Source organism: Oncorhynchus gorbuscha, linkage group LG03, assembly GCF_021184085.1.
Source record: "Oncorhynchus gorbuscha isolate QuinsamMale2020 ecotype Even-year linkage group LG03, OgorEven_v1.0, whole genome shotgun sequence".
NCBI lineage: Eukaryota > Metazoa > Chordata > Actinopteri > Salmoniformes > Salmonidae > Oncorhynchus > Oncorhynchus gorbuscha.
The window spans coordinates 60447599-60474421 of record NC_060175.1 but is presented as its reverse complement, the minus strand read 5'-3'; the positions used below and the strand labels follow the sequence as shown (position 1 = coordinate 60474421).

At 43.9% G+C, this 26823-nt stretch overlaps 1 protein-coding gene across 4 annotated transcripts in view; it reads left to right on the top strand.

Annotated features, from left to right (window-relative positions):
- The window catches only part of LOC124031651 (transmembrane and coiled-coil domains protein 1-like), a 78352-nt gene extending 53087 nt beyond the window's left edge, over window positions 1-25265 (top strand). Inside the window, exons 1-5 of one of the 4 annotated variants that reach the window (XM_046343153.1) lie at window positions 6193-7368; window positions 12848-13105; window positions 15507-16189; window positions 17746-17881; window positions 22666-25264. In XM_046343153.1, the coding sequence (XP_046199109.1) occupies window positions 7270-7368; window positions 12848-13105; window positions 15507-16189; window positions 17746-17881; window positions 22666-22983 (1494 nt within the window). In that variant the 5' untranslated portion in view covers window positions 6193-7269 and the 3' untranslated portion in view covers window positions 22984-25264. Of the gene's footprint in view, window positions 1-6192; window positions 7369-11833; window positions 11966-12847; window positions 13106-15506; window positions 16190-17745; window positions 17882-22665 lie in introns of those variants that run through there. The other 3 variants (XM_046343154.1, XM_046343152.1, XM_046343155.1) reach the window with 3 other exon arrangements.
- Window positions 25266-26823: the final 1558 nt, after the last annotated feature.

The window sequence follows — 26823 nt, the reverse complement described above, 5'->3', positions numbered from 1 at the left end:
GCTACGGTCAGAGACACAGACCTAGCTACTCAGACCAAAGGCATTCTACAATGGGAAGATAGTCCCAGAGAGTCTGTATGTATGTGGGTGTGTAAGAAAGAGAGTCTGTATGTATGTGGGTGTGTAAGAAAGAGAGTCTGCATGTATATGTGGGTGTGTAAGAAAGAGAGTCGTATGTAATGTGGGTGTGTAAGAAGAGATGGTACTCGTTGCTGTTGGGATAGTACCACCTAGTGGTCACCAATGCCAATTTGCATTCAACCTTTATTTAACTAGGCAAGTCAGTTGAGAACAAATTATTATTTACAATGACGGCCTACCCCGGCCAAACCTGGGCCAATTGTGCGCCGCCCTATGCGACTCCCAATCACTGCCCGGATGTGATACAGTCTGGATGCCAAGTGCATCACTCAACTCTCTCTCGCTCTCTCGCTCGCTCTCTCTCTTTCACTCTTTTTCTCTCTCTCTCTGCCTTTCACTCACACACACATTGTTTTTATTATATGTCCAATGAAATAAACCAAATGTGTTCTATCTTCTAGGCCCCCGTTTTAGACCCAAAATGAACCAGCTGCTACTGTACACAACAGTAGGTCCTCCTGACCTACCTTTTGGGAAACCCTATGCTAGATTTCTACACTCACATTACCTCTACCAGTGGTAGGCTGCAGTACTGTACAGTAGGACCTAGAGAGCACTCTTGACTCATTCTGCACCCTTTCTCAAATGTCCTGGTTTAACTGGTGGCCCACTTCACACTGTGACTGGTTGAACTGGTCAGAACTGGACTCGATTGTCCCTCCCAACACCCCACCTGCCAGGGGCCAGCTCGGTCAAGATTAGAGCACCAAGTGGGCCAGGCAGGGCCAGTGGAGGGGTGTTTTGTGGGGGGGGGGGGGGGGGGGGTTGTCAAACAGTGTAGGGGAGAAAGGCCTGTACTGATTGTGTTAGTCTCTGTGTCTTCCTATCCATGAATAAATAGGCTGGCAGGGTGTTGGGGCCAACACGCTGTATTGTACAGGGCCAGCAGGGCATTGTGGGATAGCGGCCTCAGTCTCTGTGTTGCATAATCAGGGTGAGACGGACGTAAACAAGACTGGGTCTGGTAAATCCTGACCAGAACCAGCAGACACACACACACACAGAGAGATACACACGCATATGTATGAGCATGCAAGTTCACACACTCAAAAGTGCACCTTACTGTCACTGAGCAGTTGTGTTAAATACACTTTCATGACTGTGTATCTGTTTCCTTTCAGAGTTCCTGCATACTGAAAGGCCCACTGACATACATGGGAAACACTAAATGTACCCCTTGCGACCATCACTGTAATCTGTGACAGGATGTGTCTCTAGCACACTGTGGCTAAACTCCATATTGGTGAGACCAGTCACTGTGTTCTAATCGAATATACAACACCCAACTACACAGATGCACAGTGGCTAGGGCCAAAACCATTGTTAGACACACTCTGTACTCTACCATGTTTACATGCTCGGACCAACTGTTCAGAGCACCCTTTATGGATTCAGCTTTCCTTCATGGGAATTGAAAACTTAATTGTTCTCTTCCCTAGGTTGCACCTATTCAATTATATATCAAGCGCCAGAGCATGTGACTGAGCACTAACCCTGTGTTTTGTTGTTGTTCGGACTTGTTGTTTGGGTTGGTCATTAGGATCGTGGCCGCCCCTTGTCCTTCAATCATAAAGCCTCTGTTAATAATCTGTCCAGTGGTTTATGCAACTCCTAATCAGCCAATTGATGGGAGATGAGGGGCTGGGGGGTGCAGGGCTGGGACAAAGGGGCTGAAATGAGCCTGTTCTCAATTGGGGCGGTATTGTTTATGGGGCCATGAGATTGACTCTCCTTTCCTAGTGGCTTGAGGACCAAGCAAAGCCTTCGCTCATCAAGTAACCTCCAACATGCACACCCCCATCCCGACAACTCATAATCCATATGCACATGGTGAGCAGTGTCAGGATCTCAGTGTACCCCTCTCTCTTTTTTCCTGATTGTTCTCCCTTTCCCTCATTCTCCCTCACTTTCTCACTATCCTCTTTCCTAACTGTCCTCTATCCACTTCCACCCTATATCTATTTATTTGTTCATCTTCTTCAACCTTTTTTTCCCCTTTTATGTTCTTTCTGCCCTTCTTTCTTTCCCTCTCCTTTCTCTCTTGTTCCCTCACCAGTCCTGTATCTGTTCTGTCTATGTTTTGTTCCTGGCTGAGGGCAATAACCTGGAATTCACAGGCCCCAGAGCCTTCTATTCTGGAATCCAAAAAATTACTCTGGAATCTAGATCATTCTATTTAGCCTCTGCTAAATAGTCATGACAGTGTGGTGATCTTATGTAACAAAGATGTTTGGAATATTATTCAAAATGGATATCTGACCTAAATCCATCAGATGATTCAATGTTTTGGTCTTTGATTTATTAAAATGTCAGCTTCTCTTAACCCATGCATTCTTATTCAATGTGTGTGTGTGTGAGTGAGTGAGTGTCCCCAAATGGGTTGTAAGTAAAGGGGTGTATTTTCTCTCTGGGTTGTAGCGGGTGCGTAATTGGTGGCAGAGAAGTCAGGCACAGGAGAGCAGGATTGGGTGATAACCGCATATTTATTATACAAAACCAACGGCATCCAGAACAAAAAGATAAATAGGCACAAAAATAACCTGTCGTGCGCTCACGGGGATTGTACACAAGCACTACAATAAACAATCTCACCCATAGACATGGGGGGAACAGAGGGTTAAATATACAATAACTCATTATTAATTAGGCCTACCATTCCCTATTTGTCAGGAGTATCTGAGTGATTCCTCACAAAAAACATTGAAAAAAATACTTTTTACCCCCTTTTCTCCCCAATTTCGTGGTATAAGTGGTAGTTAGTCTCTCTATCTCTGCAACTCCTGTATGAACACGGGAGAGGCGCCGGTCGAGAGCCATGCTTCCTCAGAAACACGACCCTGCTAATAACATTTTCTTGCATGAATGTATGAATATTGAAAAATATAAACATGAATATTGGCAAATCCAAATTTTATATTTGGTGAATTCTTCAATATATTGTTGAACTCTACCGGCGTAGTGGCAGAGTCGGATCTCTGCTACTCTTAGAGTTATGATCCAATTTGTAAGGGTTACCAACAAATCGTCCCCCTCTGCTGCTGATTTGCAGGATGTGGAATGATGCAAGTAAAAGGAGGGCTGTGATGGGTTATTTCACAGAGTTTCTAAACCAAAAGGCGCAACATCGCAAGACTTCTGGGAATGCTTGCAAGGCAGACCAAGAAGACCAGGCCGGGGTTTGGGATTTGTTCAAATCTAAAGGCACAACCATGTAGTTGAACATGTCATTACTCCAATTTTGTGAAAGTGACAAACTAACACATTTTAATTTGATTCAAAAACAGCTTTATGTCGAAGGAGTACCTTTGATTTGAAGGCCTGCACATATGCAATTCGGCGCGAGACAACCTTTAGACCCGATGACATGTTTTTGCGCATGAGCTTACAGGGCCTTCAGCAAGTATTCATACCCCTTGACTTATTCCACATTTTGTTGTGTTACAGCCTGAATTAAAAATGGATTAAATAAAAAAAAATTGACCTACAGTATATATGGCATTTGTATATAAAATTATCATTTAGAAATAATTTATTAAAGATGGCATATTTATGACATTGTGGCTTTACCCAGACCTCATTTAAGACTCCATAATGTTTCATCTGTAGGTGCTACAAAGCTCTGTAATAAGAGTTGTATTTTGACAATCAATAACAATTTTCTTATAATAACTTATGAATATTGGAAAATAATGTTTTTCAATATATTGTTGAACATATTATCGAAGTTCAACAGTTGGATCTCTGCTAGTCTTAATGTTATGGACCATTTTATACAGAGACATTGGCGTAAAGGACAACTGATCCGTGTAAAGGAAAGAATGAATGGGGCCATGTATCGTGAGATTTTGAGTGAAAACCTCCTTCCATCAGCAAGGGCATTGAAGATGAAACGTGGCTGGGTCTTTCAGCATGACAATGATCCCAAACACACCACCCAGGCAATGAAGGAGTGGCTTTGTAAGAAGCATTTCAAGGTCCTGGAGTGGCCTAGCCAGTCTCCAGATCTCAACCCCATAAAAAATCTTTGGAGGGAGTTGAAAGTCCATGTTGCCCAAAACATCACTTCTCTAGAGGAGATCTGCATGGAGGAATGGGCCAAAATACCAGCAACAGTGTGTGAAAACCTCGTGAAGACTTACAGAAAATGTTTGACCTCTGTCATTGCCAACAAAGGGTATATAACAAAGTATTGAGATAAACTTTTGTTATTGACCAAATAGTTATTTTCCACTTTAATTTGCAAATAAATTCATTAAAAATCCTACAATGTGATTTTCTGTTTTTTTTTTCATTTTGTCTGTCATAGTTAAAGTGTACCTATGATGAAAATTACAGGCCTCTCTCATCTTCTTAAGTGGGTGAACTTGCACAATTGGTGGCCGACTAAATACTTTTTTGCCCCACTGTACAAGCTAATGATCTATCATGTATGACATTTCTGGGGATGTGTGAACTTAAATTTTGCATTACCATATGATTGTTGTATGTTCTATATAGTTATGTACTTGAAAATGTATCAAATTACCAATTCGGCACATTTGGGCAGACTTGATACAAAATATTGTCCATTATGAAAATGCTTCACTGGATCAATCTGAAACTTTGCACACAAACAGCGTTGTACACACAATCTAATTTGCACCTAAACTGCAATAATACATTATGGTCTTTCTCTTGCATTTCAAAGATGATGATTTTTATTTATTTATTATTATCTTTTACCAGATCTAATGTGTTATATTCTCCTACATTAATTTCAAATGCACACACCTCAAAGTGTTTCCTTTCAAATGGTATCAAGAATATGAATATTTTTGCTTCAGGTCCTGAGCTACAGGCAGTTAGATTTGGGTATGTCATTTTAGGCGAAAATTGGAGAAAAAAAGGGTCCAATCCTTAAGAGGTAGAGACAGATCTGGGTCTGCAACATATATGTGATGCTAACTCTAATAAAAGCACCTGCAAATCAGTTAGGTCAGTCAGACTATGGCACGGGTCTTTCCCTGAATGATTGATTGATACATATTAAATAGTCATATGCCCCCTTTCATTCATTACAGGAATTAGAGTTGAGTCGAGTGGACACACACACTCCCAGAAACCTCAGAATGACTGAGGCCTACTCTTATGTAAGCCACCTTTCCCCTAAACTCTAGCCTCTCTCTGGGTCTTGGTCCCTCATCCCCTCTATTCCTCCCTCCCACAGTCCTCATTAAAGCCTGTATTCATCCCCTCTCCTTCTCTCTCCCTCCTTCATCCTCCTCCCCCTCCCTCCTCTCAGTTAATTTCTGTACAGAAATGATTTGTCAGCCCTCATCCTGCTTTACCCCCCTATGTGCCCCGCTTCACTTCTCTTCCTGATTGGTTGTGAGCAGTTGGTATACAAAAACACACACACACACACATTGCATTGCGGTCTTGTTGGTCATATGAACGTATAATCTGAGAAGGGGTTTATGGTGGAGCTGTTTTTCAGCTAAAACTGATTCTGTTTTCTCAGATAGAAAACCTAGTCATCTTTAAGGACATGACAACACTGGTTTTGTTTAGGACTGTGACATGATGTATCCTAGAGTATGTGGTATGTGGATGTGTGGTGAGTGACATCAGGCCCACTGGCAGTAGCCAGTACAGTAGGGACAGAGATGAGATCATAGGATTCTGATGCAAGGCTATTTTGATTTCAGGCAGGTGATTGGCTAAGAGATTCTGGCTGTGAAGCTCATTGGTCAGGCTATGTAGGCTATGTTCATTTCTGGTTGGTTTCGGTGTGTTTGGCCATCAGTGCTGATTGGCTGTGACAATCAAGCTGTGGAAGATAATTAGCTCAGGCTTGACAGTTATTTTTCTACTTATGAGATGTTTTCTGCATCAGCTAGCCAACTGTGGAGTTTCACTGGCCCAGAAACTGTAACAGATGAAAATACTTTCTCCCTTGCCCCCTTCCCTGTGCGCTTGCTCCCCCTCTCACCTCCCTCTCTCCCTCCTTCTCATTCTCTCACTCACACACACACACTGACAGCTCCTGGTGGTCTCTTTTCTCCTCCCTACTCCCTCGTTCCCCGCACATTCGTCGTCAGGGTCTCATTTTCTCTCTTTCTCCCTCAGTGGATTTACGCCCTATAGACTCTGTGAAAACTTAACCCTGCGTTCAAACTGCAGTCAACTCTTCCTTCAGTTAACTCCGCATTCAATCGTCGGTCAGCTCTTCCTTTCGTTAACCCTGAAGTTTGTCACCCTGTGTTCAAACTGCAGTCAAGTCAGTTAACTCTAGTCAGTTAACTGTCACTTCTTGTCATCCTGAGGCTGCATCAAGACGACCCTACGATGCGAGGACTCCTTGTTGTTCCAGGAGCACTGTGTCTGTGGGATTTGTGCTCGCTGAAGCATGTGTGTGTGTGCTCCATAGGCTTCACTTGGCTGGACTCTCCCTCCACTCTGTAGAGTGTGTGATCAGTGAAGCCTCGACCCAGCAGAGCTGCTGCTCTATGTCTCTCAGGCTGATAGCAGGACAGACTGGTATCAGGGTCTCCTAGGTCTGTGGACTCAGTGGTGACTCAGTTGACTGGACGAAGTAGCGGTTTAGCTGGGTCTGCTCTTGGATTAACGTAGCAGGTGTAAAACAAAAGCCTGAAACTAGATCCCCTTCATACTGGTCTTGACGAGAAAAACGAAAACTGTTGGGAGAGGTTCTCTTCTGCACTGTTCAACCAATACAGTAAATGTGGAGGAGGAGTTAATATGGAGTGTCACCTTCTTAACATCCAAAAGTGGAAGTCGCGTCACAGACTCTTTCATTTCCCCTGAAACCATAACATCTGGTTGTTGGGGACTTGGCAGAGGCTAGCTGTTTGATGGACAGACTGGACTATGGACAGTGGACTCTGCCTCAGTGGATCTTATGCTGGGGCCAGATACTATACTCAGTCTTGATAGTATTCCATTGGCTCGTACAGAGGGTATTCACAGTCTTTGTCTAGTGGTAGTGGATCTTGTTCCAAGAGGACCAGACAGTAAGTGTGTCCAGTGTGATGAGTGGACCCTTGGCTCAGTCCTCCTCCCTGCTGTGGGACAGACCCCACTCTCCTTTGAGGTGTCAATGACACCCCCCAATAACCCCCTCCCCACATGAGGCTGTGTGAGGCTCCATGCACGCACCCCCTCATCATGGAGGTCATCCTCAACCTGATAACTGCTGACACCTCTCCATCTCCCTCCCCCACCACCGTGAGTCTCCACCTGTATACTGCGTATGTGTATGTGTGTGTTCATCTATGTTGTACCTCACAGCCATGTGCACGTACTTCTCAAAATGTTGTTTTTCATTGTATATACGTGTGTACAGACATCCATGTTTGTATCCATCCATATATAGCATCTATGAATGTTAATCTGTCTACAATGTGTAAAAATGTCCTTGCGGTACATGAACCAATACACACCCATGTTGAAACCTAACAGAACATTTGAGAAACTGTGAGTTGCGGTAAGAGACGAAAGGCCTGTACTGGAGAAGCCTTGAGAGGACTTTGTTTTGACGTCATGAGGACTGAAAGCCTGTGTTGTGATGGCTGGGCTAGGGAAAGCCACAGCTTTTCAACAGGCTCCCAGTTTAGTTTAGTTTAGTCGGTGTGGTTTTTTAAGCGGACACAACAGGCTTTTCTCCCAGACCCCCTCTGAATTCCTCCACATAACAAAAGTTAGCTGCTGGCGAGCTTGAACTGTGTGTTTGTGTGTTTAGTAAATGGCTGCTTTGCCCAGCGTCACACAGAGTTATGTAATTGTCCGTAGCTATTGAATGGACCTCATTGTTGTCTGATTGGAACCCATTAAAGACACAAATAAAGCTGATTTCCATTAAAAACTATCAGAGCTGCTTAACTTGGTAAGGCTGGGTGGGAACTGAGACCATCAGGAAAGGAGAGGAGTAGAGAAGAGAGGAGGAAGAGCAGGAGATGAATGAAGAGAGGAGAAGAGGGGAGTCATTGAGACTGGGGGAGAGGAGATCAGGAAAGGAAAAGCATTGGGAACTTGTGATAATCAGTTAATCAGTTTTGACCCTAGAGAGGTAAATTCTAGGGCCTTAGTCCATTACAGTGTCTCCCAGTCTGCCAATCTTATACTGAGCTGTGCAGTAAGCTCTCCCTAGACCTAGTATAGAATAGTCCTGCACTGTAAGGTCTGCTGTGTACATACTACTGGCAAATTATTTCCACTCACATGCTCTGTTATATCTAGGCTTAATTCCGGTGGACACACACACGGGGGAGTCGCAGAGATATCCACAGTGGTTAGTCAGGTGGAGTTCTCCGGGGGTGTGGTTATATTGTAGAGTGGATGGCACTACAGTATGTAACTCATTACCATGTACGTGAAGTGGTGATACCTGTCAACTCCTGATAAGTGTGATGCATACACTCAACTTGAGCCATTTATGGCTGACAAGAGTTAGTTGGATGAGGGGGTGCAGGTATATGTCCAATGTATGACACACATACTATATATTGTACCATATATGTATCACAATTTCAACCTATGAAACAGTCAGGGATAAATTTTGCACTGTCATGTGAATGTGCTTTGTGATTGTCTACTGTATACAGACATAGTTATGCTCTGTCGAGGCATAAACAATAAGGTGTGCTCGTCACAGGTGTATTGAGTTTAGGGTATCTTTTCTCCGTGGCTAAGTACACCTCCGTTGGTCCCTCTCTTTCTCTCTCGCTCTCCCTTTTCCTTCCTTTCTTTGAGATCTGAACTTTAAACTCCAGATTAGCTTTACTACCCTTGACCCCTAGCTTCTGTGGATCAGACGGAACACTGTGACCATGGTAACGTGTTCCGAGTGGGAGAGGATCTCTAGGGCATTAGAGGAGTCTGCTTTCATAAATCCCTTATCAGTGTCTGTCCTCCCTTATAGCTCAGAAATCCTTTATCAAGATGGAAGTTAGGTCATACTCTCAGATAAATAAGAGGGGCATTGGGAAAATGAGGGATTACCATTCGCCTCTTTCTGGTGTGTGTGTGTGTGTGTGTGTGTGTGTGTGTGTGTGTGTGTGTGTGTGTGTGTGTGTGTGTGTGTGTGTGTGTGTGTGTGTGTGTGTGTGTGTGTGTGTGTGTGTGTGTGTGTGTGTGTGTGTGTGTGTGTGTGTGTGTGTGTGTGTGTGTGTGTGTGTACCTGGACGCATGCTTATCGTGCGTTTTAGGCCCGGTTTATGGGGATGGATGGATGGATTACTCCTGTGCCGGTCTGTGAGTGTCTCTGATCTGTTCGTTATCACGGGCAAGCTTGTGTCTCAGCGCTGCTTCGCAGGGCACTCAAGTTCACTATGGTCAGCTGACTCAGCCATTCCTTGGCCTCCCTCCTTTATCTATCTCAGTCAGTGGCCAGACAGCTATTTTAGTGGGCCGTTTTTGAGGCCACAAATTGTAGACCTCCACAAGTCTGGTTCATCCATGGGAGCAAAACGCCTAAAGGTACCACGTTTATCTGTACAAAAAATAATGCGCAAGTATAAACACCATGGGACCACGCAGCAATCATACCGCTCAGGAAGGAGACGCGTTCTGTCTCCTAGAGATGAGCGTACTTTAGTGCGAAAAGTGCAAATCGATCCCAGAACAACAGCAAAGGACCCTGTGAAGATTCTGAAGGAAACAGGTACAAAAGTATCTATATCCACAGAAAAACAAGTCCTATATCGACATAACCTGAAAGGCCGCTCAGCAAGGAAGAAGCCACTGCTCCAAAACTGCCATAAAAAAGCCAGACTACGGTTTGCAACTGCACATGGGGACAAAGATCGTACTTTTTGGAGAAATGTCTTCTGGTCTGATGAAACAAAAATAGAACTGTTTGGCCATAATGACCATCGTTATGTTTGGAGGAAAAAGGGGAAGGCTTGCAAACCGAAGGACACCATCCCAACTGTAAAGGGGCATCATGTTGTGGGGGTGCTTTGCTGCAGGAGGGACTGGTGCATTTCACAAAATAGATGGCATCATGAGGAAGGAAAAGTATGGGACATATTGAAGCAACATCTCAAGACATCAGTCAGGAAGTTAAAGCTTGGTCGCAAATGTGTCTTCCAAATGGACAATGACCCCAAGCATACTTCTAAAGTTGTGGCAAAATGGCTTAAGGACAACGAAGTCAAGGTATTGGAGTGGCCATCACAAAACCCTTACCTCAATCAACTTATTGGGAAGCTTGTGGAAGGCTCCCTGAAACGTTTGACCCAAGTTAAACAATTTAAAGGCAATGCTACCAAATACTAATTGAGTGTATTTACATTTCTGACCCACTGGGAATGTGATCAAAGAAATACTAGCTGAAATAAATCATTCTCTCCACTATTATTCTGACATTTCACATTCATAAAACAAAGTGGCGATCCTAACTGACCTAAAACAGGGATTTTCTACTAGGATTAAATGTCAGGAATTGTGAAAAACTGAGTTTAACTGTACTTGGCTAAGGTGTATGTAAACTTTCGACTTCAACTGTATATATTTTTGATTTAACTAGGCAGGTCAGTTAAGAATTCATTCTTATTTACAATGAAGGCCTACTCCGGCCAAACCCGGACGATGCTGGGCCAATTGTGCACCGCCCTATGGGACTCCGAATCACTGCCAGATATGATGCAGCCTGGATTGGAACCAGGTAATGTAATGAAACCTCATGCAAAGATGCAGTGCCTTTGACTGCTGCACCACTTGGGAGCCCATCAATGCCATATTCAAAATAATTGGAGTGTGTGTGTGTGTGTGTGTGTGTGTGTGTGTGTGTGTGTGTGTGTGTGTGTGTGTGTGTGTGTGTGTGTGTGTGTGTGTGTGTGTGTGTGTGTGTGTGTGTGTGTGTGTGTGTGTGTGTGTGTGTGTGTGTGTGTGTGTGTGTGTGTGTGTGTGTGTGTGTGTGTGTGTGGCATTCCTGAAACTGTCAGACTGGTTGAGCTTGTCCCGCTGCCACCTTTCTTCAGCCGCTGTTTGGCACAGAGAGAAGCAAAGTTTTGATGTTATCTAAATTACACTCCCAACCACCCTGATTTCTGTACTCTGTTAGTCAGTTTTTCCTCCCTGAATGAATGTCTGTTTTCAGAATGGAAAGATTAAACCCAGATTAAGGAGGGAGTTTTATATAAATAGTTATATGTCCAAGGGTTTGTTTCTATAAATCCATGTCAAGGTCAAAAAGTTGTTTACGGAAAACTGTTCAGATTTTTTCGTTTTGCCCTTTTTTGGAGAACATCCTGTTTCCTCCAGTTTTCTTCTGAGAAACAATTTGCATTGTGCAATACATTTTGAATAATACATATGCAATACATATGATTCATATTCTTGTGTGACAGGTGAAATGAGAATCTTGAGGTGAAAATACATAGTGAAACTATAGGGTTAGGCTACTGTGTTCAAAGAAGGAATAAATGTTCCTCTTATTTCCACCAAGTTGTTTGAAATAAATAAACATGAACAATACAGATCGCAGGCGGTTTGAAATGTCTCTGACAAGTTTTTTTTTTTACCACAATCGGAACATGAGCGGATAATGATTGACGTTTGAGCACTTCTTGCACTTGGCTCTAGGCGGGATTGCAGGAGGATGATGTCACCACTTTCACGCCGTGGGGAGGGGGTGAGGAGCGTTGGGGAGAGGAGGATAGTCAGGGTTCAGGTACACTAAATCTGTATACAGAAATTAGGGTAGTTGGAGTGAGCAAGGGGCTTAGCTCCAGAGCGGGATACATGAATGAAGTCGCCAGACCGACTGAGGGAATAAGGGAACATGGATTGGGAACAAGTACTCCGATTGGAGAATGGCAAGGTGAGAGAGTTTTCGCTGCCTTGCAGTTTCGCTGTCCCTTGTCTTTTTGAAAGTATCAGGTGTCTCTGTATTTTGGAGCGTAATGGTTTCAATAGACTGGATTTTAGTTTTCTTACAGCTGTCTCAATTACCGGATGCTGTGGTTTTCTTTTTAATCATGTCATTACAGAGTGGTATATGTCATCAGTTAGTCATATTGTGCCAACAGGTGAGAAATCTGCCAGTTTTCTATTTCCCAACTTTGGCGTGCAAATACTGGCTCTCCCCATCCCTCTTGCTCCTGTCTGTTCGGTGCACTGTAGCATATGCCAGTGTCAGTCTCTGATGCGGAGAATGGCCCCAGGGAATGTGTTGACAGTTAGGTTAGTAAGTAGTGAGCATGGCCCTTGACTTTGTCGCTACTGGAGTTGTAGGGCTCAGGGGATTCATGGTTCCCAGTCTATTCTAACTCCTAACTATCATGGAGTGCTAATCGAATACCACATTTCCCATTTAGATTTCGTTTTTTTACACTGGTGCTTGTTTGCAGAAATCAGGTCAATGCCTGAAAAAGCAAAGGTTGTCTGTAGGTAGACCTAATCTGTGAATCAATGTCAACACTGTAATCGCAAATCCGACATCCTGTCATACATGATGTCCTACATTGTACTGGGCACACTAGTGATTAGGTTCAATGATATTATCCACCTCCACTCATGATTAACAATTTGTTACTGATGACAAATGTTTGATTTCCTCTATGGTTCAGCCTGCATGCCATGCTACACAGTCAGTATTGTCTGGGCATATGGAAGGAAATTGGTTATTTTTCAGCCGCTTCCTTTTTTCTGTTTTCTTTGTGGAGCCCATATTGTGATCATGAATTCCCCTCTCCTCCACCAGATTGAGCGGTTGGAGGTGAGTGGCTTAGCTCAGACCCCCCAGGCAGTGTCGTGTGGGGAGGATGGGTCTTTCTCTGGGGGTGATGATGGCACCCCGGACCCCCAGCGCACCAAGCAGGCCATCGCCCAGCTGCAGCAGAAAATCCTGAAGCTCACCGAGCAGATCAAGATTGAGCAGACGGCCAGAGACAACAACGTGGCCGAGTACCTCAAACTGGCAAACAACGCTGACAAGCAGCAGAGTGCACGCATCAAACAGGTGAGCAGTGTTTTATAATCAGAGTTTTTATCGTTTTGATATGAAACACAAAACAGTTGAATGACAATACACCAGACAGATCTTTTTCCACATTTTGTTACGTTACAGCCGTATTCTGAAATGGATTAAAAAATATATATATCTCATCAATCTACAAACAATACCCCATAATGACGAGGCAAAAACAGTTTTTTTTACAACTTTTTTGTAAATGTATTAAAATAAAAAACAGAAATATCACATTCACATACAGTACCAGTCAAAAGTTTGGAGTGGACACACCTACAGCACTCATCCTAGGGTTTTTCTCTGTTTTTACTATTTTCTACATTGTAGAATAATAGTGAAGATATCAAAACTATGAAATATATGGAATCATGTAGTAACCAAAAAAAGTGTTAAACAAATCTAAATATATTTTATACTTGAGAATCTTCAAAGTAGCCACCCTTTGCCTTGATGACAGCTTTGCACACTCTTGGCATTTTCTCAACCAGCTTCATGAGGTAGTCACCTGGAATGTGTTACAATTAACAGCTGTGCCTTTGTTAAAAGTTAATTTATGGAATTTCTTTCATTCTTAATGTGTTTGAGCCAATCAGATGTGTTGTGACAAGGTAGGGTTGGTATACAGAAGATAGACCAATTCCATGTTATGGCAAGAACAGCTCAAATGAGCAAAGAGAAATGACTGTCCATTACTTTAAGACATGAAGGTCAGTCAATCTGGAAAATTACAAGATCTTTGAAAGTTTGAATGTTTCTTCAAGTGCAGTTCCAAAACCATCAAGTTACCGCCACAGGAAAGGAAGAGCTACCACAGCATTCTGCAGCAATACGCCATCCCATCTGGTTTGCACTTAGTAGGACTATTGTTTGTTTTTCAACAGGACAATGGCCCAACACACCTGCAGGCTGTGTAAGGGCTATTTGACCAAGAAGGAGAGTGATGGAGTACTGCATAAGATGACCTGGCCTCCACAATCATACGACCTCAACCCAATTGAGATGGTTTGGGATGAGTTGGACCGCAGAGTGAAAGAAAAGCAGCCTACAAGTGCTCAGCATATGTGGGAACTCATTCAAGACTGTTGGAAAAGCATTCCAGGTGAAGCTGGTTGAGAGAATGCCAAGAGTGTACAAAGCTGTCATCAAGGCAAGGTTGGCTACTTTGAAGAATTTGTTAAACACTTTTTTGGTTACTACATGATTCCATATGGGGGTTTTCAGAACTTTCTTGGGTATGACGCTACAAGCTTGGCATACCTATTTTGGGGAGCCCCCCCCTCGTGACAGAGAAAATAAGTTATTTGTTATGGCTCACTAAAGTTAATTTCCTGCAGTTCTGTACATTTTACCATGTGGCTTAGAGAAAATGTTGCAGTTTTAAAGCACGTTTGCTGCAAATCTACTCATTATTATTATTATATATTAGAATATTTTTACCTTTTATAACTCATTTCATATAATTCTACTACAATTCTACACATTTTGCTATAGGGTGGAGGCAAATGTTTGCAGTTTTTAATATGATAATTGATGATTAATGGGTTATCCCGGTCGGTAATTTGACCATGCTTACTACGTTTAGCTGGCCGCTAGACTAATTTACCAATCTAAAATATCTTTGCTGACATGGGCTAATTGAGTGACTGCCCTTGCACAGCCACATTTCCAATGTGCACCTTGGAAATGTGCACCTTGTGTGCACATATGCACCTTGTGTGCACCTTGTGTATTATATTATACTAACTCATATTATTATTATATTATTCTAAGTTGAGATCCTGACTTTGTACCTGCATTTAAAAAATGGTATTGTCCCACGTGTAGATGAAGGGGAGGAGACAGGTTAAATAAGGATTTTAAAGCCTTGAGACAATTGAGACAAGTAAGTTGAGACCCTGACTTTGTACCTGCATTTAAAAAATGGTATTGACCCACGTGTAGATGAAGGGGAGGAGACAGGTTAAATAAGGATTTAAAGCCTTGAGACAATTGAGACATGGATTGTGTATGTGTGACATTTAGGGCGTGAATGGGAGTGCCTTTAAATGGGGTATGGTAGTAGGTTCCAGACGCACCGGTTTGTGTCAAGAACTGCAACACTGCTAGGTTTTTCACGAGCAACAATTTCCCATTATGTATCAAGAATGGTCTACCACCCAAAGAACATCCAGCTAGACACAACTGTGGGAAGCATTGGAGTCAACATGGGCCAGCATCCCTGTGGAACGCTTTCAACACCTTGTAGAGTCCATGCCCAGACAAAATGAGGCTTTTCTGAAGGCAAAAGGAAGGGGGGGGCAACTCAATATTAGGAAGATGTTCCTAATGTTTGGTATACTCAGTGTAAATGTCCTATTAAACACAGCAATCTAAATGTCCTATATAATTGCAGGTGTTTGAGAAGAAGAACCAGAAGTCAGCCCAGACCATCCAGCAGCTGCAGAGGAAGCTGGAACACTACCACCGCAAGCTGAGGGAGGTGGAGCACAACGGCATCCCTCGCCAGTCCAAGGACGTCCTCAGGGACATGCAGCAGGGCCTAAAGGGTGTGGGAGCAAAGGTCACAGGCTTCAGCGAAGGTGTGGTGGACAGCGTCAAGGGAGGCCTCACCAGCTTCTCCCAGGCCACACACTCTGCTGCCGCCGGGGTCGTCTCCAAGCCACGAGAGATCGCCTCGCTGTTCCGCAACAAGTTTGGCAGCGCCGACAACATCCCCGGGCTGAAGGACTCCTTGGATGACCCGTCATGTGTTGAGGAGGGTTTGATGGGGGCCGGGGGGAGGTCTCTGGGCCTCGCAGGCCACCACCATCTACAGTCCAGCGAGGATGACTGCTCCAGCGCTACCTCAGGGTCGGCAGGGGCCAACAGCACGACTGGGGCCCCCGGAGGCCCCCCCAGCTCCAGGGGCAACACCCTGGAGAGGAGCCAGAGCTCCAGCCTGGACATGCTGCTGCAGGAAGTGCAGGAGCTGAGGGAAGGCCAGGGGAGACTAGAGGAGAGTCTGGAGGTACTTAAGAGCCACTATCAGAGGGACTACACTGTCATCATGCAGACCCTACAGGAGGAACGATTCAGGTACGGAAACAAGAATCACTAAATCACGAGAGAGAGAGAGACCTGTATGAAAAACTCCATTCAAAGATGGATAAGGTTAAGGTTAATATTTGAGAGGTTATCTTTAAGTGTTATGGAAGCATGTATGTTTGTTGTAAAGGTAGTGACAGTAAACATAAAGAAACACAGAAATGACAGAAACACCGTTATGCATCATTCAGGCAGAGAGAACAGCTGTAGACTACTAAACTGTAGAGGTGTTTGTACACTAAAGGACACTAAAGGAACAGAGGTCTCCATTTAAATATATTTAGGCAAATTAACAGGAGAGAGAGAGAGAGATGTGTTTAGGCAAAAAAGTACAGACCATCAAAACTGAGGGACCCTAATGAGCTTTGAGCGTGTCTGCTGATGACTATGTTCTCGCAATTAACCACACAGCTATGGTTAAACCACTGTGTTTAAACCTTTGATAAGAGTCTGAAGCATAACTAATGGAGAAATGGGTGGACGAATGAATGAGAATACAGCCTGGACTGAAGACTTTGTATTGATCTTTTCATGACTTGTAATGAACTAAGTGCACTGGTTATTTCACACTGTTTCTGTGTTGAGACTGCTACCTGTATAACTCTTAGAGAAAACTTTACCAAAGAGATCATCAACTAGATTCAGTCGCAGACCGATTTTTTTCTTGAGCGGATGGTCGGAACATACAAATGACTAGAACAGAATCATTTAAAACATTGCTTACATTTGTATATGATCACATATATCTTTCTATTATGCATGGGAATACTTTGGAACAGATTTCTTAAATTAAAATAACTTGGAGCTGATTTCCTGGTGTTTGTTTTGTTCTTTATGTCCAACAATGAGTTTATACTCAGACAAATTGGGTTCTGCGGTAGCTCCTCCTCCTCCCCCTCTCTCTGAATCACCTGTTATGCTTATATTCTGCTTGATCTGTTGTGTGTGTGCGTGCCGGTGTGGTACCAGAGGGAAGTGTTGTAGATCATATTAAAATGTGAATCTAAACAGTTCAGGTGAGCCATAATGAGATCAGACTGGTGAGGTGATTCACCTAATCACACACACAGACAAGCACATTATACATTTATTCACATTTTTCCTGAGAGACATTTTGTACGACTGTATTCAAAAATACTCACTTTCATATACAGCTCTTTTTTTTGCCTGTTCAGCTTTTCAATACTAATAACACCAATCTTCCTGGTCTCCTCCTTCCTCCTGAGAGTATGTGATTGGTCAGTGTCATCCTGCTGATTATCTGCCATTGGTCAGTCTTATCGACAGACGAGTAAGCATGTGCTAATCAGCTCACAGATAGCCATCAGTCCAGTCAGTTGTCATTTGACCTAAAAGCTCTTTAGGCTCTTTTCCTGGAAAAACTGGAACCTCTGTTTCTCTAAAGTGGCACTCGAGAGAGCGTGTGTTTGTTTGTGTGTGCACGCGTGCGTGCGTGTGTGACTGTCCACCTCTGTGTATCTCTGTCTGTGTCTATGTTTGCGTGAGCTATTAGACTAACGTTTGTGTCTATATTTGGGTATGTCTAGGTGTGAGCGTCTGGAGGAGCAGCTGAATGATCTGACAGAGCTTCATCAGAATGAGATCCTAAACCTGAAGCAGGAGCTGGCCAGCATGGAGGAGAAGATAGCCTACCAGTCCTACGAGAGAGCCAGAGACTCACAGGTCAATCACACGCACAACCACACACACACACACACACACACACACACACACACACTGTACACATACACACTGTACACATACAAACTAGATAGCCAGACAATTGTATGATTGTGATTAATTTCACAAACACAATTTCATCTGAAGTCAAACAGAAAGGCTTTCAGTTATAAGGAATGAGGATGAGGCACAATAATATTTCTTCTGTGTGTGGGAGTACCAGGTTATTTTACAGTTCACCATTTACCTGGTATTTAATTTGGATGACAATACATGATAATGAATTCATATTTACAGTTGAAGTTGGAAGTTTACATACACCATAGCCAAATAGATTTAAACTCAGTTTTACACAGTTCCTGACATTTAATCCTAGTAAAAAATCCCTGTCTTGTGAAATGTCAGAATAATAGTGGTGAGAACGATTTATTTCAGCTTTTATTTCTTTTATCACATTCCCAGTGGGTCAGAAGTTAACATACACTCAATTAGTATTTGGTAGCATTGCCTTTAAATTGTTTATCTTGGATCAAAGGTTTCAGGTAACCTTCCACAAGCTTCCCACAATAAGTTGGGTGAATTTTGGACCATTCCTTCTGACAGAGCTGGTGTAAGGTTTGTTGGCCTCCTTGCTCACACACGCTTTTTCAGTTCTGCCCACAAATGTTCTATAGGGTTGAGGTCATGGCATTGTGATGGCCACTCCAATACCTTGACAGGTGACACTGGGGTGGCAGCGTAGCCTAGTGGTTAGAGCGTTGGACTAGTAACCGGAAGGTTGTGAGTTCAAACCCCCGAGCTGACAAGGTACAAATCTGTCGTTATGCCCCTGAACAGGCAGTAAAGTATATGTTCCCAGGCCGTCATTGAAAATAAGAATGTGTTCTTAACTGACTTGCCTGGTTAAATAAAGGTAAAATAAAAAAATACATTTTGCCACGACTTTGGAAGTATGCTTGGGGTCATTGTCCATTTGGAAGACCCATTTGCGACCAAGCTTCAACTTCCCGACTGATGTCTTGAGATGTTGGTTCAATCAAATCAAATCAAATCAAATTGATTTATATAGCCCTTCATACATCAGCTGATATCTCAAAGTGCTGTACAGAAACCCAGCCTAAAACCCCAAACAGCAAACAATGCAGGTGTAATTTTACCCCCTCATGATGCCATCTATTTTGTGAAGTGCACCCGTCCCTCCTGCAGCAAAGCACCCCCACAACATGATCCTGCCACCCCCGTGCTTCACGGCTGGGATGGTGTTCTTCGGCTTGCGAACGTCCCCCTCGCACTTTAGTTCATTAGAACGTGCGTTGAAGATGTCGTTCCCATAGCAACGATTAAAACAATCCCAAACCAGAAACCGTGGATTGATGGCACATTCGCGTGAAACTGAAAGCGCGAACCACTGCTTTTAATCAGGGCAAGGTGACTGGAAACATGACCGAATACAAACAGTGTAACTATTCCCTCCGCAAGGCAATCAAACAAGCTAAGCGTCAGTATAGAGACAAAGTAGAATCTCAATTCAACGGCTCAGACACAAGAGGTATGTGGCAGGGTCTACAGTCAATCACGGATTACAAAAAGAAAACCAGCCCCGTCACGGACCAGGATGTCTTGCTCCCAGGCAGACTAAATAACTTTTTTGCCCGCTTTGAGGACAATACAGTGCCACTGACACGGCCCGCAACTAAAAAATGCGGACTCTCCTTCACTGCAGCCGACGTGAGGAAAACATTTAAACGTGTCAACCCTCGCAAGGCTGCAGGCCCAGACGGCATCCCCAGCCGCGCCCTCAGAGCATGCGCAGACCAGCTGGCTGGTGTGTTTACGGACATATTCAATCAATCCCTATCCCAGTCTGTTGTTCCCACATGCTTCAAGAGGGCCACCATTGTTCCTGTTCCCAAGAAAGCTAAGATAACTGAGCTGAACGACTACCGCCCCGTAGCACTCACTTCCGTCATCATGAAGTGCTTTGAGAGACTAGTCAATGACCATATCACCTCCACCCTACCTGACACCCTAGACCCACTCCAATTTGCTTACCGCCCAAATAGGTCCACAGACGATGCAATCTCAACCACACCGCACACTGCTCTAACCGATCTGGACAAGAGGATTACCTATGTGAGAATGCTGTTCATCGACTACAGCTCGGCATTTAACACCATAGTGCCCTCCAAGCTCATCATCAAGCTCGAGACCCTGGGTCTCGACCCCGCCCTGTGCAACTGGGTACTGGACTTCCTGAAGGGCCGCCCCCAGGTGGTGAGGGTAGGCAACAACATCTCCACCCCGCTGATCCTCAACACTGGGGCCCCACAAGGGTGTGTTCTGAGCCCTCTCCTGTACTCCCTGTTCACCCACGACTGCGTGGCCACGCACGCCTCCAACTCAATCATCAAGTTTGCGGACGACACAACAGTGGTAGGCTTGATTACCAACAACGACGAGACGGCCTACAGGGAGGAGGTTAGGGCCCTCGGAGTGTGATGTCAGGAAAATAACCTCACACTCAACGTCAACAAAACTAAGGAGATGATTGTGGACTTCAGGAAACAGCAGAGGGAACACCCCCCTATCCACATCGATGGAACAGTAATGGAGAGGGTAGTAAGTTACGGGCTGTATCACCGCCTGGTACTGCAACTGCTCCACCCACAACCGTAAGGCTCACCAGAGGGTAGTGAGGTCTGCACAACGCATCACCGGGGGTAAACTACCTGCCCTCCAGGACACCTACACCACCCGATGTCACAGGAAGGCCATAAAGATCATCAAGGACAACAACCACCCGAGCCACTGCCTGTTCACCCCGCTATCATCCAGAAGGCGAGGTCAGTACAGATGCATCAAAGCAGGGACCGAGAGACTGAAAAACAGCTTCTATCTCAAGGCCATCAGACTGTTAAACAGCCACCACTAACATTGAGTGGCTGCTGCCAACACACTGACTCAACTCCAGCCACTTTAATAATGGGAATTGATGGGAAATGATGGAAAATATATCACTCGCCACTTTAAACAATGCTACCTAATATAATGTTTACATACCCTACATTATTCATCTCATATGTATACGTATATACTTTACTCTATATCATCTACTGCATCCTTATGTAATACATGTATCACTAGCCACTTTAACTATGCCACTTTGTTTACATACTCATCTCATATGTATATACTGGACTCGATACCATCTACTGTATCTTGCCTATGCCGCTCTGTACCATCACTCATTCATATATCTTTATGTACATATTCTTTATCCCCTTACACTTGTGTCTATAAGGTAGTAGTTTTGGAATTGTTAGCTAGATTACTTGTTAGTTATTACTGCATTGTCGGAACTAGAAGCACAAGCATTTCGCTACACTCGCATTAACATCTGCTAACCATGTGTATGTGACAAATAAAATGTGATTGATTGATTGATCCTCCAAACATAACGATTGTCATTAGGGCCAAACAGTTCTATTTTTGTTTAATCAGACCAGAGGACATTTCTCCAAAAAGTTTGATCTTTGTCCCAATGTGCAGTTGCAAACCGTAGTCCGGCTTTTTTATGGCGGTTTTGGAGCAGTGGCTTCTTCCTTGCTGAGCGGCCTTTCAGGTTATGTCAATATAGGACTTGTTTTACTGTGGATATATATACTTTTTTACCTGTTTCCTCCAGCATCTTTACAGGGTCCTTTGCTGTTGTTCTGGGATTGATTTGCACTTTTCGCACTAAAGTATGTTCATCTCTAGGAGACCGTCCCCTTCCTTAGTGGTATGACGGCTGCGTGGTCCCATGGTGTTTATACTTGAGCACTATTTTTTTGTACAGATAAACACGGTACCTTCAGGTGTTTGGAAATTGCTCCCAAGGATGAACCAGACTTGTGGAGGTCTACAATTTGTTTTCTGAGGTTTTGGCTGATTTCTTTTGATTTTCCCATGATGTCAAGCGAAGAAGGTAGGGCTTGAAATAAATTCACAGGAACAGCTCCAATTGACTCAAATGATGTCAATTAGCCCATCAGAAGCTTCTAAAGCCATGACATCATTTTCTGGAATTTTCCAAGCTGTTTAAAGGCACAGTCTCCTTATTGTATGTAAACTTCTGACCCCCCACTGGAATTGTGATACAGTGAGTTATAAGTGAAATAATGGTTCTGTAAACAATTGTTGGATAAATTACTTGTGTCATGCACAATGTAGATCTCCTAACCGACATGCCAAAACTATAGTTTGTTAACAAGAAATTTGTGGAGTGGTTGAAAAACGAGTTTTAACGAATCCAACCTAAGTGTATGTAAACTTCTGACTTCAACTGTATATTTGCTTCATTGGAATCCATAAAAACTAGCATCATAATGTACCAGATAGTTAGCTATTTTGTTGAGTTCTTTCACAGGTTTGTCCCAGAAAAGTAACCATTGTTTCAATGTAATTTCTTATTAAATAACAGGGCATTACCAGCTTAAACAGGACTGTAAAATGATCTGAAAACCATGTCTGTGTACCATAACTTCAGTGGTTGTTTGTCTGTAAACAGAGCATTTCCGTGTCTGTAAACCACATGTCCTTTTGTCCTGCATGAGGTTTTGGGTGCACAACGTTGCCTTGTCTTTAACCTACACATCCCTCTCTTTGATGTTTTAAATTAAATGCTAGAGTTTTACATTGAATGATCTTTGTTATTTGTCTGTCAGACACTACTGTCTTTACTTTACTGTGTGTAGTAGTACTGAGTAATACAATGTGTAACACTTTTCTCTTGACCTGTCCTGTAGGAAGCCCTGGAAGCGTGTCAGACACGTATCTCTAAGATGGAGTTGCAGCAGCAACAGCAGCAGGTGGTCCAGCTAGAGGGCTTAGAGAATGCCACGGCCCGGACACTGCTGGGGAAGCTCATCAACGTACTCCTGGCCCTCATGGCCGTGCTCCTGGTGTTTGTCTCCACCGTAGCCAACTGTGTGATACCCCTGATGAAGACCCGCTCCCGGTCCTTCTCCACCTTCCTCCTCATCCTGCTCTTCGCCTTCATCTGGAGGAACTGGGACGCGCTGTCGGGCTGTTGCACGCACCGCGCCCTGCAGCCACCCAGATGACCGCATGAAGAGGTGTGGTTCTATGACTATGCATGGGGGTGGAACTCTGTCCACACACACACAAGAAGCAGGATCAGCCTAACTGCCAATGGGATGTGGTGGTTGTGTTGACGGACGCCGAGGAATGAGCCTATCTGTTGAGCTCAGTGAGGTGGGACTGAGGAGAAAGTGGAAGGAGGGAAGATAAGAATACTACTCAATTCTGACATAGGAAGAATGAGACTGTTTACATTTTTGGAGATCAGAAATTGTTTTTTTTCTTTCACAGGATGCATCCTGATACTGTTTTATTTCCTAGGAGTTAATCAAGTATATTATTGTCGTTATTATTATTTCTAATATTATTATTTTTTTCTATTTTTTAAACATTTTTTATTCAGTACCATGTAGCGTTAAGCTCCTCCCACTCTGCACAACGAGGAGCTGTCAGGAAACTGATTGGAAGTTCACCTCAGGCTCAGGCCCTCTGCAGAGAAATGCTATTCTGATTGTCTGTCTTTCTGGAAGAAAGTGCTCTACCTGGCTGTTATGGGTAGAATATAAAAAGATGAATGAATGCCCTCGCACTTTTCCCCACACGATGGCTTGATTCTGAGATGAGAAGGAACCTTTCTACCGAGGACTTTTTGTTTCCCGGACAATACTTTGAGTGTCACGCCTAGGACTCCTCTTGCTTCCGTACATCCTTTTCAATTAAGATAGATGATATCATGAATGATAATGACTTCTAGAGTGTGGCAACAGCTTAGACAAGAGGGAGGGTTTAACAGTTAGGGCCATTCGCCACAGAGCCACCAGAGACCAAAAGTACAAAAAAGGTCACTTTGCAGGAAATGTGGAGTTGCCGTGATACTGCCATGCCCACCCATTGTGTCAGCTGACGTCCATGTTGAAAAGGAATGCTGCTTTTGCCAGACAAAGACAACTGTATCCACTGCCATGGTATTGTTGTTCGATGCGCTGCCTGTATTACGAATGTGACTCACGCCATCACTTACGGTTCTCTCTCTCCCTTTCACTCTCTTTTCATCCCCATGTTTCCTCCAATATTCTGTCCTATGTGCCAAAACTCTGCCGTTGCACCTGGTTAATAAATAGGGAGGTTTTTATGTTCTTTCTTTCTTTGGTATGTAAAGAGAAAATACCCAGCGCAGGTCATATAGCCTTATGGGGATGAGAGGCAAAATGTCAATTACACCCTATTCCCTTTATAGTGCACCACTTTCACAGTGTATAATGGAGAATAATGTGCCATTTGTGATACAAAACATACAGTTCTCTTCGATGATCAGCCAATTGTGCATACGGCCTACTTGTATGTCTCACCTTGGATTTGAGGTGTATAACAAATAATATTAGCCTGGTTCCCAGATCTGTTTGTGCTTTATTAGCCAACTCCTCTGATTCATGGTCATGACATTGCAGAAGAATTTACTAAACAAAGCACACACTGATATGGGACCAGGCTAACAGAATATACCTTAACAAGGCCACTTCTGAGTAATTGCTCTGAGAAACTCACTGCTAATGATCTGATGTGTGTTTCCTAATCCGGGTCCTTGATTACTGTTGAATATGATGGCTCTCAATCCATTTTATCCTCCCATTCATCTGTTCAAGGTCCTTCAGTCGACCTAGCTGACATGAATGAGTCCATCTGAAGTCCATTCTGCAGCTCCATTAGGAGCTTGTTTGAATATAATAACTGATATTGGGAATTGCGTTCTGGGACAAGGATAGAGGAACACTACATTGGGGCGGCAGGGTAGCCTAGTGGTTAGAGCGTTGGACTAGTAACCGGAAGGTTGCGAGTTCAAACCCTGTCGTTCTGCTGCTGAACAGGCAGTTAAACCCACTGTTCCCAGGCTGTCATTGAAAATAAGAATTTGTTCTTAACTGACTTGCCTGGTTAAATAAAATAAAAAAATAAAAAATGTCTTCCTATACATAGCCCACTTAGGCCTATGTTCAGGATCAATGAAACATATTTAAACCAGAAATTGCACTGAATGTGTCTTGATCTTGAATGTGCCACAGGTGAATGGCTCCTGAGTTCACTTCTGACTTTGGTGTGACCTTGCCGTGTCCTCTCTGGTGTTTGGTAGGGTAGAGTTGTGTACTAAACCACTCGAGTGCCTTCTGATGTCCATTTCTAAGTGTGGGACAATAAAAGTGCATTCCTGATTAACTCCTGGCACTCTGACTTTGTGTGTGTGTTGCATGTGTACCTAGACACGCACTCATAGTCTTGTGTGTGTGTGTGTGTGTGTGTGTGTGTGTGTGTGTGTGTGTGTGTGTGTGTGTGTGTGTGTGTGTGTGTGTGTGTGTGTGTGTGTGTGTGTGTGTGTGTGTGTGTGTGTGTGTGTGTGTGTGTGTGTGTGTGTGTGTGTGTGTGTGTGTGTGTGTGTGTGTGTGTGTCTCAGGCTCTCTTGTAGGATTGGCAAGCGATCATCTCCTCCCTGCTGGCCAAATCCTGTTTCAGGTTGAGGATGGGCAATTATTTAAAGTCATGTTGTTAAACAGATTAATTCATTGAGATTCTTAAACTGCCTGGACTAAACTTTGTCTAGATGAGATACATTTTACATTTTTAACTAAGGAACAAAGTAGGCTTAAGCACTGATTAGTGTTTAATGTGGATTGATTATAGAAAAAATCAGTCCTGTTGAAGTTCATGTACGAAGCCACTAGATGGTGGTCCTATCCTGTTTAAAACTCCTTAGTGCCTGAGATGACCCACAGATGATCTGTGAGCTCAAATAGAGCCTTGAAACACCTTTATTACAGTGGGTTTAGAAATGTGTGATACATATTTAACTTTTCAAAGTGTGTGTGCGTCCGTGTCCTTTATGCAGTGTGTGTTCAAAATATATATATTTTACCATTCATATTCCCTAACTGTTCATGTCTCATTGTCAGTCCATATGGGGCGGAGAGGCAGTGGAGTGCTGACGCTGTCCCTGTGCAGGGGTTGTTTCTTATCTGTCAGGAAACAGGTTGGTGGGCACACCACACTGGACCCACTACAATTTGCATACTACAGCTCAGCTTCAAAAAACATAGTCCCCTCTGAGCTCGTCATTAAGCTCATGGCCCTGGGACTAAACACCTCGCTCTGCAACTGGATCCTGGACTTCCTGACGGGCTGCCCCCAGGTGGTGAGGGTAGGCGACAACACCTCTGCCACGCTGACCCTCAACACAGGGGGCTGTCAGGGGTGTGTGTTCATCCTCCTCCTGTAATTCCCTGTTCACCTACGACTGTGTCTATGCATGACTCCAGCACCATCATTAAATTTGCCGACGACACGACGGTGATGAGACAGCCTACAGGGAGGTTAGAGCCCTGGCAAAGTGGTCCCAGGACAGAAACCTCTCCCTTAACATCAGCAAAACCAAGAAGCTTATCATGAACTACAGGAAAGCAGGGGGGAGAGGGAGCATGCCCCCATGAACAGCTAGGGCCTGACGTGGACCCTTCATATCAACAGCATGGTGAAGAATGCTCAACAGCGCATCTTCAACCTCAGGCGAATGAAGAAATTTGGCATGACCCCTCAGATATTCAAGAACGCCTATAGCTGTTCTATTGAGAGCATCTTGTTAGGATGCACCACCACCTGGTATGGAGCGGACGGCCCAATACATTACTGGGGTCGCGCTCCCTGCACTCCAGGACATTTAAACAAGACAGTGTCTGAGGAAGGCCTGGAAGATTGTCAAGAACTCCAATCACCCAAGCCATGGACTGTTCACTCCGTTACCATCTTTCAAAAGGTATCGGGTCTCGGACTAACAGGCTCCTGTCTACCTGCTCAGACCTGCACCTTAGAGACACTCC